General features: G+C 40.4%; 1 protein-coding gene across 3 annotated transcripts in view; it reads right to left on the minus strand.

Moving 5' to 3' along the window:
- Positions 1-3,279: 3,279 nt before the first annotated feature.
- LOC105477057 (MALT1 paracaspase) overlaps positions 3,280-16,714 on the minus strand; it is an 86,044-nt gene continuing 72,609 nt past the window's right edge. For all 3 annotated transcript variants that reach the window (XM_011733397.3, XM_011733396.3, XM_011733395.3), the window contains 4 exons: positions 16,527-16,676; positions 13,704-13,861; positions 12,070-12,195; positions 3,280-10,133 (listed from right to left, as the gene is read on the minus strand). In XM_011733397.3, the coding sequence (XP_011731699.2) occupies positions 9,696-10,133; positions 12,070-12,195; positions 13,704-13,861; positions 16,527-16,676 (872 nt within the window). In that variant the 3' untranslated portion in view covers positions 3,280-9,695. The remainder of the gene's footprint in view (positions 10,134-12,069; positions 12,196-13,703; positions 13,862-16,526; positions 16,677-16,714) is intronic.

Here is a 16,714-nt window from a genome sequence, read left to right on the forward strand (position 1 = left end):
GCCTTCCCATCTGGGGAAGGTGATGAGCCCAGCCTGGCTGGTGCAATCTGGGGTCCTTGTCAGGAGTCATTCATGCCAAGAGATGGTTTAGTTTCCATTCTGTGTGCGTTTTTGGGTGAAATGCACACAGAAAGCACTACTCTCTGTCTCTGCATGGCTTCCTGTTGAGGGGACCAGGGAGAATGCAGTAAGAGAGATGGCCTTTGAGCTAGTCTCTGAGGTCCCCTTTAGGAATTGGTAAATAACACAACCCCAAAAGGAGAGGGACTTGGAGAAACCCAATGCTGGCTGGGGTGGCAGATTTGCCCCTGAAGTCTTTGGGTCGGACCCAGCTGTGTGGCAGCTCCCCTGCCTATCTCCCCAGGCTTAGCTCCCACGTGCCCTCTGCCCTCTAGTCTTGTCTATTGCTCTGCCCCCAGTGCTGGCCCCAGAGGTCCCCAGCCTTCCTGCTGAAGTGCCTGGGCTCCTGAGGAATGGAGTCCAAGCTTCCTCACACTCAGCCAGCAGCACTGGCCTGGGGCATGGATCACATGCCCTTTGGGGAGCGGGTGAGTCCTCTAGGAGTAGGTCCCGCACTGCCCCTCTGGCCTCTCACAGCCCCACTCGGATTATGTATTTGGAGATGGGCTCAGGGAGCCTCAGCTCTAGGCTTGCTGGTGACCCCAGGCCCTGTAGCATCTGGCCAGGAAGTTCCTGTGCAGTGTAGGCCAACAGCCAGCCTCCCTTTTAAGTGGCATTTTGAAAGCCAGCTGCTCCCATTGGCCCACCTGAAGATATCCCTTCTCCTGCCTCCAGGTCTGCTCAGCTGAGCAGGGCATCACGCAATGGTCTTCCTTATCCTCCTTCTCGACACTGTTTGGTGACATTCTTTTCAGTCTACTGGCAGAATGAATCCTACCTAGTAACGGTTGTGGTTTCCACAGCCCTCAGCCCTCCGCCCTCCCCACTCTGTTGGCCAGTCTAGCTTGGGCCTTGGTGGCCAGTGTTGGTCACATGCTGCCAACAAGGGGCCAGGACACGAAAATGTCGGAAAAGGTAATTTGTGAGTCATACCATGGGTCAGGTCTGAGATGTGAAGTCAGCTCACATGGCTAGAAAGGCTCCAAGGCAAGTCTGCAAGCTGAACCAATGAATTACTGTAGCTCAAGCAAACTGGTCAGAAAGCACCCCGGGTGGCAGACACTGGCAGGGTCCTGTAGGTGCTGTCCAGGACGGGGAGACTCTTAGCTTGGAAGCATTCAGCCTCACTGGCAAGGTTGGCCAATGAGAGGGACATTTGGCTCATCTTAGCCTGCTGTCATTAACTGTCAGGTTCATCTAGATGACCCCCACCCAGCCCCGCGCCATGTTCCTTTCGTGCTCATAGAGCCTTGGGCTATGATGTGGCCTTCTGCACGTACACTTCCAGGAAAAGCATGTCCCAGCATGCCAACCCCTGTGTGCCCCCTATCTGGCCTTCCCCCAACAAGCACACTTCTGCCTCGCAGGTGAGAGTGTCACTGCACACCTCAAAACTGTATCCCTCCCAAAGCTATATAACTGGGCGTCTAAGTGTAAAATCAGGTTTTCAGACACTTAATACCTAGTTAGCAGTAACAACTGATTCCAGTGGGAAGATACCAGACGGTGCTGCGCCTTGTTAGTAGTACCTGCTAGCAAGCCACATCTTGAATAACAAAGCTGATTTGGGGGACAAATTTGGTGTCATTTGCTCGAGGGCCTGAACCGCAGGTCAGGACCTTTTCACATGGTCTTTCCCTGTCACCAGCAGCTCACACTGGCTGACAGGACTCCCTCCAGGCCAGACGCCTCCAGCCCTCACTGTGTAGTCAGGAAGCTTTTCTTCCCCTTTTCTCTAAGGGCTGCGGTCTCCCAGAGGCGCCAAGCTGGTGTGGGGTATGGCTGTGTTGGGGGAGAATCTCAAAGCAAAAGCAGGGTTTAGCGCAGACCAAAACTTACCTGGAAAGGCAATGTGAAAAACAGTGGGGAACCCCAACCCTGCCCCTCCAACAAGGGGCTACTCTGATGTTTGAAAACCACTAGACATAGACGTGAGGTCAACTGTCTGACCAGGAGATTGGGAAGGAAACAAAGCCGCTTACCCAAGTTGGAGCATAACATAAAGGATGCTGAGGTCAGATGGCAATGTGACCCACATCTGGCAAGAATAGATGTATATGTTACAAACACAGACTATAAAAAAACTGTCAGCCTTTGAGGGAGACACTGTCTTTGTAATGTAGAAATAACCAGTCTGTACAGACTTGGAAGTGGTAAAACCAAAGCTTATGAAAATATTTTTATTTTTATTTTTTTTATTTTTTTTTTTGAGACGGAGTCTCGCTGTGTCGCCCAGGCTGGAGTGCAGTGGCCGGATCTCAGCTCACTGCAAGCTCTGCCTCCCGGGTTTTTACGCCATTCTCCGGCCTCAGCCTCCCGAGTAGCTGGGACTACAGGCGCCCGCCACCTCGCCCGGCTAGTTTTTTGTATTTTTTAGTAGAGACGGGGTTTCACTGTGTTAGCCAGGATGGTCTCGAACTCCTGACCTCGTGATCCGCCCGTCTCGGCCTCCCAAAGTGCTGGGATTACAGGCTTGAGCCACCGCGCCCGGCCTGAAAATATTTTTAAAAATATTAAAAATTTCCCTAGCAGAGCAGCCTACTGTGTGGAGCATAATACAGCAACATTAATTTTAGGTCAAATCCTTTGGACATAATGTGACCTAAAAGTACATCACATTTAGAGATGCACTTTTGCTTCTATAATGTTTCAATATTTTAAAAGCGTTTTTCATGTAAGAATGAAACATTAAGACACTGTTGTGTACTTCTCCTGTTACGGTATAAGCAGCAGCAGTACTGTGGACAAAATACCCGGCTCTGGTCTGCGTCTGAATCATCCTGGCTCTGCCCTTACTAGCTGGGTTATCCCGGAGGGTATATTAATATCTCTGGTTAGCCTAACAATCAGTTCATCTAGGAACTGCAAGGCTGTTGAGGGTTAAATAAGACCTCATGTAAAATGTTTTAACCTAGCACACAGAAAGGGCTTCCATCTGCTACCCTGGTGCTCAGCAACTTATTAATGGAGAAATACTCATCCAATCATTTTTAGTACTTAAAATGCTATTTATCAACTAAACTCAAGCACGATGAAAAAAAAGTTGGAATTACTTCAGATTTTGAGGTAGAATGAGCTTTACTAATTTTGTAACAGAATAACACTCTGTAATATGCCATTGTACTTTTAAACTGAAGACTCCTTATGAAAAGTTAAAAATGTGTTCTTAAAACAAATTTATTGAAGCTGAGCATATTTACATTATACAATTGTGCATATCTGTATTTTAAAATTATACAATCGTTCACTGTGTAAAATCTGCAAGATACAGGTAAGCAAGCAAAGAAAAATTATCCCACCAGAGATAAATGCTGTTAATCTTTTGGTAAATCACCTTTAGAGCTGTTTTGCAGGGTAGATACCTAACACAAACAACTGGTGGCATTAAATCTGCATGATTTTTGAAAAGCGATTCTGGAGTGGAATCCAGAATAAATTCTGCAGTGGAATAAAACTCAATTGCAACTTTAGAAGATAAGCACTGCCAGCTGGGCGCGGTGGCTCCTGCCTGTAATCCCAGCACTTTGGGAGGCCAAGGTGGGTGGATCACTTGAGTTCATGAGTTCGAGACCAGCCTGGCCAACATGGTGAAACCCCATATCTACTAAAAATACAAAAATTAGCTGGGCGTGGTGGTGTGCGCCTGTAATGCCAGCTACTCAGGGGGCTGAGGCACGAGAATCGCTTGAACCCAGGAGGTGGAGGTTGCAGCAAACCAAGACATGCACTGCACTATAGCCTGGGAGACAGAGACTCAAAAAAAAAAAAAAAAAAAAAAAAAAAAAAAAAAAAAGAGATGCACTGCCAATATATGAAAGTACTTTGTAGGAAGTACCTGAACAATGAATACACTCTATACTGCCTACAGGTATAGCTTTAAGAATTTAAAGCACATTTAAAGCACAAGGTTGATGGGTTGATGCTTTCCAAAAACGCCAGCACTTTAGAGGAACGGTCTTATTTAGTACTGCCAGCTCTGTAAAGTATTATAAGCCCTCTGATGATACAGCACCATCCCCATTTTACAGATAGGGAAACAGAAGCACAGGCAAGTAACACACTGAGCCACGCTATTAGTAAGGGCTGAAACCTGAGGTGTCTCAGATGACTCCTCCGTCATAAAGCCAAACTTTGATGCTCAGTATTTTTAATGCTACCAAATTAGAAAAAAGAGAACATGGACACTTACATATTTTCACACTGAGTGTACTCTTTACTAATATTTTATTTTTGAGATAGTGTCTTGGTCTGTTGTCGGGGCTGGAGTGCAGTGGCACAATCTCCACTCACTGTAACCTCCGCCTTCTGGGCTCGAGCGATCTTCCCACTTCAGCCTCCTGAGTCACTGGGACTAACAGGTGTGTGCAACTATGACCAGTTAATTTTTGTTTTTTCTTTTTTTTGGTAGAGATGGGGTTTCACCATGTTGCCCAGGCTAGTCTTGAACTCCTGGGTTCAAATCATCTGCTTACTGAAGCCTCCCAAAGTGCTGGGATTACAGGTGTGAGCCACCATGCCCAGGGTTTCAGTGTCAAACTCTGAATTTGAATGTGAATGTCAAACTGAGAAACAGGATGGAATGTACAAAAGTAGTGTGTAAACTGAGTAGCTGACATCAGTTAACAGTTAAAGTAATGACAGTATATAAGTATCAGGTGAATGTTCAAGGAATAGGAAACAACTTTGTTAGGATGTCTGTTAGGAAAAAAAAACCCTTAAAAGTAAAATTACATACATCAGATTTTATCCAGATATTAAACTGATGCTGCTGAGGCAGGAGGATCACTTGAAGGATGGGTGTTTGAGACCAGAATGGGCAACAAAATTGAGACCCCACTTCTAATAAAATTAAAAGCAAACTAAAAAAGCTTATGCCAATATACATGTCAATGATCTAAGCTTTGGCTACATAATTGAATTTCTTGAATTTGACAAGTCAAAAAATTGCAATTACTGAACAGGCCATCTCACTGTTACTTCATGTGCAAGTCAGAGATTTGAAAAGTAAGAGGTATTAGAGACGCAGGAAGAAGGAAATGTCTAAATGGACCTTTTCTGTGCCAGGATTCTTCTTTAAAGACTTTCTTTTCTGAAATGTGTTGACTTGTTCATCTCTGAATGAGGAACAATCCAGTGTTTTATATTCAAATTATCCCATGAGTTGAGATTTCTTTTATTAGAAAATATATAATTTGTAATTGTGACTTTAATTTTTAATAATTACCTTCCAGAAAATATCCCGTCAGCATCAAGTACTAGCTTTGAATTTGCGTGAGCCTTGAATTGCTCAAACCTCCACTATCCTAATTTCTTTATTACATTCTAATTGGTATTGATAGATGTGATAGATAATCTTTTCTAAATTCCACTTGTGTAAATCCTACTTCAGTATTTTTTTTTTTTTTTTTTTGAGACGGAGTCTCGCTCTGTCGCCCAGGCTGGAGTGCAGTGGCCGGATCTCAGCTCACTGCAAGCTCCGCCTCCCGGGTTCACACCATTCTCCTGCCTCAGCCTCTCGAGTAGCTGGGACTACAGGCGCCCACCACCTCGCCCGGCTAGTTTTATTTTTTTTTTTTAGTAGAGACGGGGTTTCACCGTGTTAGCCAGGATGGTCTCGATCTCCCGACCTCGTGATCCGCCCGTCTCGGCCTCCCAAAGTGCTGGGATTACAGGCTTGAGCCACCGCGTCCGGCCCCTACTTCAATATTACAAAGCAATTGCCACGAGAGATTCAAGTAAAATAAAAACATGGTTGATAAAAAAAAAAAGACCAAAACTGTATCATTCTTTTTTTAGCCAGTTTTAAAATTACAAATACATGTTTAGAATTTTTAAAAAAATTCATGCGATTCTCCTGTCTCAGCCCCCGTGGAGGCTACAGTGAGCCGAGACTATGTCACACTGCACTCCAGCCTGGGCAACAGAGCAGGACTCTGTCTTAAAAAATATATATATATATACACACACACACACACACAGAGCAGGACTCTGTCTTAAAAAAATATATATATATATGTACACACACACACACACACAGTATAAAGGGGAAGCGCGATTCTCCTGCCTCAGCCTCCCTAGTAGCTGGGATTACAGGCGTGTGCCACCATGCCCAGCTAATTTTTTTTTTTGTATTTTTAGTAGAGACAGTGTTTTGCCATCTTGGCCAAGCTGGTCTCAAACTCCTGGGCTCAAGAGATCCACCTACCTTGGCCTCCCAACGTACTGAGATTATAGGTGTGAGCTACCACACCTGGCCTAAAACTAAAATTTTAAATTCAGTTCCTCACACTAGCTATTATTTCAATTGCTCAACAACCCCATGAGGCTAAAAGCTATCACACTGGGAGTGCGGACACCAAGCATCCTATCACAGCAAGTTCACTGGGACAGTGCTGCTCTGTGGTAACCACAGCTGGGCACCTGCATGTATTTTTTTTTTTAATTATTACATACATGATTTTTCAAATTTTTTTTTCTCCCATTCTGAGGGTTTTCACTTTAATGGTGTCCTTTAAGACAAATTAATTTTGATGAAGTCCCATTTATGTATTGTTTTCCTTTGTTGCTTGTGCTTTTGGTGTTGTATCTAAGAAACCATTCCTAAGCCCAACACCACAAAGATTTACTTCTGTTTTCTTCTAAGAGTTTAAACTCTTATATTTAGGTCTATGATCCATTTTGAGTTAGAATTTGTAATGTGGTAGGAAGTAGGGATCCTTTTGCTGGGCATGTAGCTATCAGTTGTCCCAGCACCGTTTGTTGAAAAGACCACTCCTTCTCTATTGAATGGTATTAGCATCCTTGTTGAAAATAAGTTGATCAGAAATGTATGGGTTTATTTCTAGATGTTCAGTTCCATTCCTCTGATCAATATGTCTATCTATATGCCTACACTATCTTATTGTAGCTTCATAGCACATTTTGAAATTGGTAAAAGTGTCTTCCAACTTTGTTCTTTTCCAAGATTTTTTGGCTATTCTGGGTCCCCTGCATTTCCGTATCAATTTTATCATCAGTTTGTCAATTTCTGCAAAATATACAGCTAAGTTTTTGATAGGAATTGTGTTGAATATGTAGACTAATTTGGGCAACATTGCCATCTTACCAATATTAAGTCTTCTAATCCATGAACATGGATGTCTTTCCATTTATCTGGATCTTAATTTCTTTAAACAATATGTTGTAGTTTTATTCTCGATGCTACTGTATGTAGGATTTCTTCTCATTTTCAGAATGTTTTGTTAGTATAGAATTAAAACTGATTTTTGTATAATATTTGATCTTGTATCCTGCGCAACCTGTTGAACTCATTACTTTTTAGGGATTCCTTAGCATTTTCTATATACAAGTATATATCAACTGTGAATACATATAGTTTCACTTTTTTTGCAGTATAAATGGCTTTTATTAGCTTATTTTATTTTTTAGATGTTGAACAAACCTTGAATTCCTAACCTAACTGCTCTGGCTAGAACTTCAAGTACAATGCTGAATAGAAGTAGTGTGAGTGAACATCCTTGTCCTTCCCAATCTTAAGAGGAAAACATTCAGCCTTCAGTCTATCACCATGAAGTATAATGTCGTATGTGGGTTTTTCATAGATGTTATATTATGTGTAGGAAGATTCCTTTTATTCCTAAGTTTGTTGAGTGTTTTTATCATGAAAAGTTTTGGATTTTATCAAATGCTATTTCTGTCTCTATTAAGACAATCTATGTGGGTTTTGTGCTTTATTAAATATGGTACAGTTGATCCTCATTATTCACAATTATGTATTTGTGAATTTACCAACTTGCTAAAATTTATAACCCTCAAATTGATATCTGTGGCACTTTTGTGGTCATTTGTGGATATGTGTAAATGGATGAAAAATTTGAGTCACCCAATACACATGGTCCCAGCTGAGGCTGAACATGATGATGCTCTGCCTTCCTGTTTCAGCCTCTGCCTTCCTGTTTCAGCCTCATAGAGAAATGACTGGAGGATGGAAATGGCAGGGGAAATTCAGTGTAGTACAAGAAGCTCTGGCTCCAGGGCCAGGTGGATGGGGTTTGAATTTCAGCTCTGACACCTGTTAGTGGGCATGTCACTTAACACTTGATACCTCACTTTCACTTCTGTAAAATAAAGTAGAATTTGCTAGGATGAATTAAGAATTCAAGCTCATAATGTGCATGAGATAAACATATGTATACACACATATACACAAACACATTCTCCTAAAAGCAGTTGTTCCATATTTAATTCAGTGTTTGTGGGAGAATATTTTGTAGAACATAATTACTGTCAATAATGAGAACTGACTGTATATTAGTTTATTTGATTTTTAGATGTTGAACCAACCTTGAATTCCTGGGATAAATTCCACTTGGTCATGATGTAGAATCCTTTTTATACGTTGCTGGATTCAGTTTGCTAATATTTTTGTTAATGATTTTTGTGTATTAATAAGGAATATTGGCTTATAGTTTTCTCGTGATATCTAGTCTAGTATCAGGGTAATACCTCCTAGAATACGTTGGGAAGTATTCTATTCTCTCCTACTTTTAGAAACAGTTTGCAAAAAATTAGTGCTAATTTTAATGTTTGGTAGAATTCAGCAGTGAAGCCATCTAGGCCTGGGATTTTCTTTGTGAGACTTTTAAAATTATTAATTCAGTATTTTTCCTTGTTAGTGCCAATTGCATTTTTAACCAACTTTTAGGTAGAACCAAAGATAAGAATATTATCTCATTAGGCCAGTGAAATTCAAGAAGAAAATACATATTATCAAGGAAGATGCTAAATATTTGGAAAATTCAGATAGGCAGCTATGAAAATTATCCATTATATCTTGATTCTTAACCTCTATCTAGCTTTAACAAACATTTGATCACTTCTCATGTGGTTTTATAATCTTATGAACAAGAAATTTCAGCCTGTTCTACATCAGATTTATATACAAACCTCTTAACTAAAACTTGCAGCAAAGTCCTTATCAAAAACTAAAGTCTGTACATTCCTTTAGACAATACACAGCTATGTATCTCTATATATTTATACATATAAATATATTTCACTCTATCTACAAAAATAACACTTAGCTCAGAACCTGTCAGGAAGGCAGTGTGTAGTGGAAAAAATACTGGAATAGATTTCTGGAGGTCTCAGTTCTGGTGCCAGCTCTAACTTAGATGCCTCTATGTGTTTCTTCCATTGATAAAATGAGGTTATGCCTGGTGATCAGCAAGGTTCTTTCTGGTGTTAAAAATACAATGACTTATTCTGCAATAATGCCATTCTCATTGCTCTTACTTCAGATGGTCACGATGAAAATATTTTGTTATATACATATAAACATACACACCTCCATACTTCATTTGTACAGAACTAATCAACCAATTCACAAAATCTTAGAAAGAAGAAGTCTGTGATTAAATAATGTAATTCCAACATCTCAAAGTCCTGAAGTTTGCTATGAAACAGTTACTACTATTCTTTCTCTACATATACAAATTTGCCTTTTCACTTTATGTAAGTGAGTACTATCTCACATGAGGCATCTATAATTATGCTAACTTTCAAAAACAAGGCGGTCATTTTTCAGAAATTCTGAGCCTGTCAGAGAAACTAAACGGTATTTCATCAGTTGTCTCTACTGGCACATTACTTCGACTAAAATGACATGAAGAATGGTGAGCGAAACTTGAAATAAATGCATCTGGAGTCCGGCTGCAATGACAGCTATCTGCTGGTGTAACATTACTTGGATTACCAGGATGTGAATGGTAAACACCATGGAATGGGTCTTGCAATGAGTGATAATGCCCTGCTCCTCCTGAGGTGGCTGCAGAACTCTGGTAAGGACCATTAGACATAAGACAAGTTTGAAAGCAAGTCTTCCTTCCCAAACCTCGATGCATGTCTAATTTAGCAATGAGAGGTTTCCCAACATTCACTTCCTGCTTGTCCTCTACAGTATCTTCCAATCCTGAGTACTGATATGATAAACATACTGTGAAGACTAGATGTTCCTGGAAAGGAAAAAAATCTGGTTTATTATTGGCATCAACAGTGAATATATAGCAATCTGAAAATATATTCACACATACACACCCCACCCCCTCACCACCAAAAATCCACTAACTCTCCTTTTCCAGGTTCCAAATCCTCAAGGCATCCTTTATATCTCCCCAAAACTGAGAAACGCCAGCTATCATCATCTTCCTTTTCCTTCATGCGATACTTACAACACATTTAGAATTTCTAGTTCTTAGTACTGTTAGTAGTCAAAGTCAGAGATCTTATATTCTAGATGAACAGGGAAAACATATTTTCCAAGCAGTGCAGCTTAGGAAACTTATCCTTCCTTATTACTAGAGATGGGGAATGATCTGGGCCGGGCATGGTGGCTCATGCCTATCCCAGCACTTTGGGAGGATGAGGCAGATGGATTACTTGAAGTTAGGAGTTCAAGACCAGCCTGGCCAATGTGGTGAAACCCGTCTCTACTAAAAATACAAAAAATTAACTGGGCATGGTGGCGTGTGCCTGTAGTCCTGGCTACTCAGGAGGCTGAGGCACAAGAATCACTTGAGTCCAGGACGTGGAGGTTGCAGTTAGCTGAGATTGTGCCACTGCACTCCAGCCTAGGTGACAGAGAGACACCACCTCAAAAAAAACAAAAAACAAAAAACAAAAAAAACCAGTTTTGTACCAGTTTTATAAAAAAAGCTAAAGTTGTTTTTAAAATATAGTAATCCATAATCGTAGATGGAAAATATAACTGAATCAGATAATGGGCTAACTTTTTAAGAGAAGAAAGGACTTTTAAGTAGATGAGCTCCGAACAGGATGACAACAGGTTTACGTGTGTAATTCTCAATTGTGCCCATTCCATTCCCTGAGTTTTAGCTGATACATTCTATGGGCATGTACTTGTGAACAAATTAAAATCTCAATTTTTGCAAAGAAAGCTTTCATTAGGGCCAGGCGCAGTGGCTCAAGCCTGTAATCCCAGCACTTTGGGAGGCCGAGGTGGGTGGATCATGAGGTCAGGAGATCGAGACCATCCTGGCTAACACGTGAAACCCCGTCTCTACTAAAAAAATACAAAAATTAGCCAGGAGCGGTGGCGGGCGCCTGTAGTCCCAGCTACTCGGGAGGCTGAGGCAGGAGAATGGCGTGAACCCGGGAGGTGGAGCTTGCAGTGAGCTGAGATCCGGCCACTGCACTCCAGCCTGGGGGACAGAGCGAGACTCTGTCTCAAAAAAAAAAAAAAAAAACAAAAAAAACAAAAAAGAAAGCTTTCATTAGAACACTCAACATGCAGAACTAGCTTCTCATTTGTAAGTCAACTAGAAATAAAAAATGGAAAAGAAATTCCAATTCTAATTTGCTATATGTTTAGTTACAGAACTAGGAAATGATTACTTGAAAATCTGAACATATTTAAAAGTAGAATATGGAGCTGGGAGTGGTAGCTCACACCTGTAATCTGAGTGCTTTGGGAGGCCAAGAAGGGAGGATTCTTGAGGCCAGGAGTTCGAGATTGGCCTGGGCAATATAGTGAGCTCCCTTCTCTACAAAATGTTTTAAAAAATTAGCTGGGTGTGGTGGCATGTGCCTGCAGACTCAGCTACTTGGGAAGCTGAGGTGGCAGGATCATTTGCACTCAGGAGTTTGAGGTTATAGTAAGCTATGTTCATACCACTGCACTGCAGCCTGGGCGACAGAGTTAAGACTCTGTCTCTACAAAAAGAAAAAAGAATATGTTCTATGTTACTAATTTTTCAGCATTATGGAAGGTAAGCACACAAAGTCCTGTGGCCACCAGCGGAAACAGAATATAAGAAGGGTCCCTGATAGGACCTTCTGTAGACTGGTTATCTCTATTTAATAATAAGGCAGCATATCTATGGTCTATGCCAAAGTTTTCCATTAGTAGCTATAAACAGAAAAGGTAGTAACCTTTAATTTTTGCAGTGAACTGAGTCTGGTATACAGGCAATGCTTGGGAAGATCCTTTGATACCAAGTAGCTGCCAGTTTCTTCAGGTGTGCCTTTATTTGCATCTTTTGGATCAATATCTAGGTCCTGTAAAAAAAAAAAAAAAAAAAAAAAATTAGTGACTGTTAATAATGAAATCAATGAAAGCCACAATATAATCTAGTACATAAGAGGTCTTAACTGATATTGTTCTCTCGTGAATTTTGGCCTTTTGCAAATTTTGATAATCCCAAAATTATCCAGGGCTAAACAATGAAAACAACAATCTATGGTTATAATAGGAATTCTCAATTCTGTATTAAGCCATTTAAAAAGTAAAGTGGGCCGGGCGCGGTGGCTCAAGCCTGTAATCCCAGCACTTTGGGAGGCCGAGACGGGCGGATCACAAGGTTAGGAGATCGAGACCATCCTGGCTAACATGGTGAAACCCCGTCTCTACTAAAAATACAAAAAACTAGCCGGGCGAGGTGGCGGGCGCCTGTAGTCCCAGCTACTCCGGAGGCTGAGGCAGGAGAATGGCGTGAACCCGGGAGGCGGAGCTTGCAGTGAGCTGAGACCCGGCCACTGCACTCCAGCCTGGGCAACAGAGCGAGACTCCGTCTCAAAAAAAAAAAAAAAAAAAAAAAAAAAAAAAAATAAATAAAATAAAAAGTAAAGTGAGCTCTGAAAGAGTTTCCTTTCAAATGATTCCTAGAAATGCTTCTTGAGCTACTCAAGTTTCCTCTTAAGCAGAGAGAGCCCCATTAGTGTTTGACTCCTGGATTCTCTTCTCTTAATGATCACTTTTGGGAAGGTGCAGGGAAATTTATATGATTAGAATATTTAAGAAGGATAAATAAACAGCCTTTTCCTTTTTCTTCTTTTAGAGCCAACCCAATGGCCAAGAGTAAGAGGGTTCTGCTCCTCCAGTGAGAAGCCCACAGGCCCCTGGCTTGCTCAGCACCCCAGGAAGCCTATCCGGGCTCCGTAGTGCTGAAACTGGAGGTGTGGGGTGGCCACTGAATTCTGGGGTTTGGTGCTAGACCGTTTACTCTGACATGAAGCAATATCCTCCACAAAGCCTCTATCAGTAATAAAAGTGATATTTTGGGTTTCTGCTTGTCTTACTCCTTGCTTGCTTCTCAATTTTGTCACACTCATGTAGGAAAGAGGGGTACTCTTTACTGGCTTCTTCAGACCAACATAAAATAACTATCATACCTGAATGTTTGAAAAGAGCAGAACTAGATTTCTATTATTCCAGGATATGACCATACCTTAACAAGACTTAAAAACTACTGTTTCCAATATAAGTTATAACTGTTTAAAAGGAAATTATTCTTGACATATTTGTAGCACATTTTATTCCTTCACATTGGCTCTCCTGTTTAGGATACAAGAAATCAAAGGCATCCTTCCTGAGTGAACTTTAGACATTTCTAAATCTCATAAACTTAAGGTATTTTGGAAGTTAGTAAATATTATGACCAGTGTTACTAAACTATAAATATATACACATATATATTTCCTTTATATTTACCATCAACTGTAAGTTAAAAAATTGAGTCTTTAATAAGTGAGAATATATCACTATTTTAAATAAAAGAGAAACTCACAAGTGGAAAATCGGTAACGTAGGCATCACACATTATTATCTCGGGTGGTTTGTAAACTATACTTGTATAGATTATCATGACATTGGAAAACTCAGCTGCAAATCCTAATTGAATCTGAACACCACAGTCAAACTTAAGACACATACTTTCCGGAAGTTCTGAAAAAGAACAATAAGAATAACTTTGGTAGGTTTCCTGATAAAAGGCAAATATTTATGGAGGAGAATATAGTTAGTATTTCTTTTGCTTAAAAACATGATTTACATTGTTTAAACACATACAATTTAAAAAATAAAGCTCAATATTCTGCTGGCCAAACAAAATCTTTCATTTACCATTTGCTTATAGTTCTTATCCGACTGTATATATAATTTTTATTGTGGCAATAAAAAATATGCATACAACTGTAGATAAATTCTCACTGTTGCCTCAATTTATATGACCAGAATTTTTAATAAAGCACAGTGTCACTGAATGGCCACACTATAGTTTGTTACCTTTAACCATTCTGTTAACTCTTGAATATAATACTTCTGGGTTTTATTGCTTTTCTATCATAGTTCATAATGCTTTAAGATTGTCAGATGCCGGGCGCGGTGGCTCAAGCCTGTAATCCCAGCACTTTGGGAGGCCCAGACGGGCGGATCATGAGGTCAGGAGATTGAGACCATCCTGGCTAATATGGTGAAACCCCGTCTCTACTAAAAATACAAAAAACTAGCCGGGCGAGGTGGTGGGCGCCTGTAGTCCCAGCTACTCGGGAGGCTGAGGCAGGAGAATGGCGTAAACCCGGGAGGCGGAGCTTGCAGTGAGCTGAGATCCGGCCACTGCACTCCAGCCTGGGCGACAAAGCGAGACTCCGTCTCAAAAAAAAAAAAAAAAAAGATTGTCAGATATAGCTATGTGATTGTTCCTTTACATATGGGACAAATTATTTTCAGTTTACATGGAATAAAAGTTTCAGCATAACATGTCCAAAACAGAGTATTTTTAAAACATTCGTCTACTTGATGGTATTAAAAAGTAGAAAGATACCATCATAGTTTTAACTATACTTTAATTACTTAAATTAGCCATTTAAAAAATTTCTCTATACTTCCAGCAGTGTGGATTATTGAATTTGCATCATTTGCTTGTTTACTGAGGATCTAAATGTTTTTTTCTCTTACCTTTTTGTATGAGCTCTTTATTATTAAAAAACTACCTACTTATTAAATTTGTTACAAATATTTTCTATACGACCTTTTAGTTTTGTTTTATTGTTTCATTTATTGTTGACCTTTACCACTGTAATTTTTTTGTTTGTTTAGATCTTTTTTAGAGAAAAGACATTCAATTTCAATTACTTATCCAGTTATCTGGAATGGTGAGATATTTATAGCATTTTATATTTTAATGTGCTTTAGTATGTTAATTTACTAAAAATACACATTAGAGAACAAATTTTTTTTGAGACCGAGTTTTGCTCTTGTTGCCCAGGCTGGAGTACAATGGCGTGACCTCGGCTCACTGCAACCTCCGACTCCCAGGTTCAAGTGATTCTCCTGGCTCAGCCTCCAAAGTAGCTGAGATTACAGGCGCCTGCCACCATGACCAGCTAATTTTTTGTATTTTTAGTAGAGATGGAGTTTCACCATGTTGGCCAGGCTGGTCTTCAACTCCTGACCCCAGGTGATTCACCCATCTCGGCCTCCCAAAGTGCTGGGATTACAGGTGTGAACCACCGTACCTGGCCAAGAACAAAACTTATGTATGAAAATAAAGATATTTTACAGAAGTTCAATAAATACAATTATTTTTCAATTATCTGTAAGAGACTCACAGAATAGATACTTGGACTCAGAAAATCCAAAATTATTTCAATCGGTAAACTTTTTTCATTAAACCATACATAATTAGCAAAAGGTAATTAAGGTACAGATTGATTTTCACCTCGTCATCTCTGCTGATCACTCAGCTTACTGATCAAGTGTCCAAGAGAGGATGCTCAGTTATGTATGAATAATCACAAGTACAGAGGACTTGCTGAGTGCTCTGTACCTGCTCATTTCTACCTGCGCACTCATTCAATCCCAATAACCTATGAGGCAGGTACTGTTTTCTTCTTCTTTTCGAGACAGAGTCTCGCTCTGTCGCCCAGACTGGAGTGCAGTGGGACAATCTCTGCTCACTGCACTGTGACCTCCAACTCTCAGGTTCAAGAGATTCTCTCGCCTCAGCCACCCTAGTAGTTGGGATTATAGGCATGCGCCACCACACTCTGCTAACTTTCTGTATTTTCAGTAGAGATGAGGTTTTCCCATGTTGCCCAGGCGGGTCTCTAACTCCTGACCTCAGGTGATCCACCTGCCTCGGCCTCCCAAAGTGCTAGGATTACAGGTGTGAGCCACCACAACTGGCCTGAAGCAGGTACTATTTCTTATTTACATGTTATAGATAACATGTTCATACAGTGGTAGAGACTGGATCAGAACCCAATCCATGATTTTCGACAGCTGCACACTTTAACAGGTCACAATATAGGAGACTCTAAGGATTGTGTATTAGATGAATGGAAAATTAACCTATCGTAAAAACAGAAAAATTTTTAAATGGTCATTTTAATTTCACCAATAGTGACAATAATGGGCTAAATAATTTGATATCTCTAACATCAAATATACCAGTGTAATATCCATAATTGAAATATTGGTTTGGTTTGAGATTTGCCTAGAAGGCCAAAATATTTTCACTGTAAAATTGGCAGGAAAGTTATTTATTCAGAAGAAACTTTATGATTTAACGTAAGTATATTATAGATCTAAAAAAAGGGCTTTACCATACCATGAGCCTTGGCCCACTGTAGATTCCGCACAAGAGACTCTGCAGAATACTCTGTTCCCTGTATTGGATCGGTAAGTGCTCTCTTCTCAGATAAACTACTTCGAATCTCTAGTGCCTGTTTGCCTTTGGTAAGGTGACACTTACCCATATCTAAAAGATATGAAAATAAATATTTTTCAGACCACCAA

Source organism: Macaca nemestrina, chromosome 19 (genome assembly GCF_043159975.1).
Source record: "Macaca nemestrina isolate mMacNem1 chromosome 19, mMacNem.hap1, whole genome shotgun sequence".
NCBI lineage: Eukaryota > Metazoa > Chordata > Mammalia > Primates > Cercopithecidae > Macaca > Macaca nemestrina.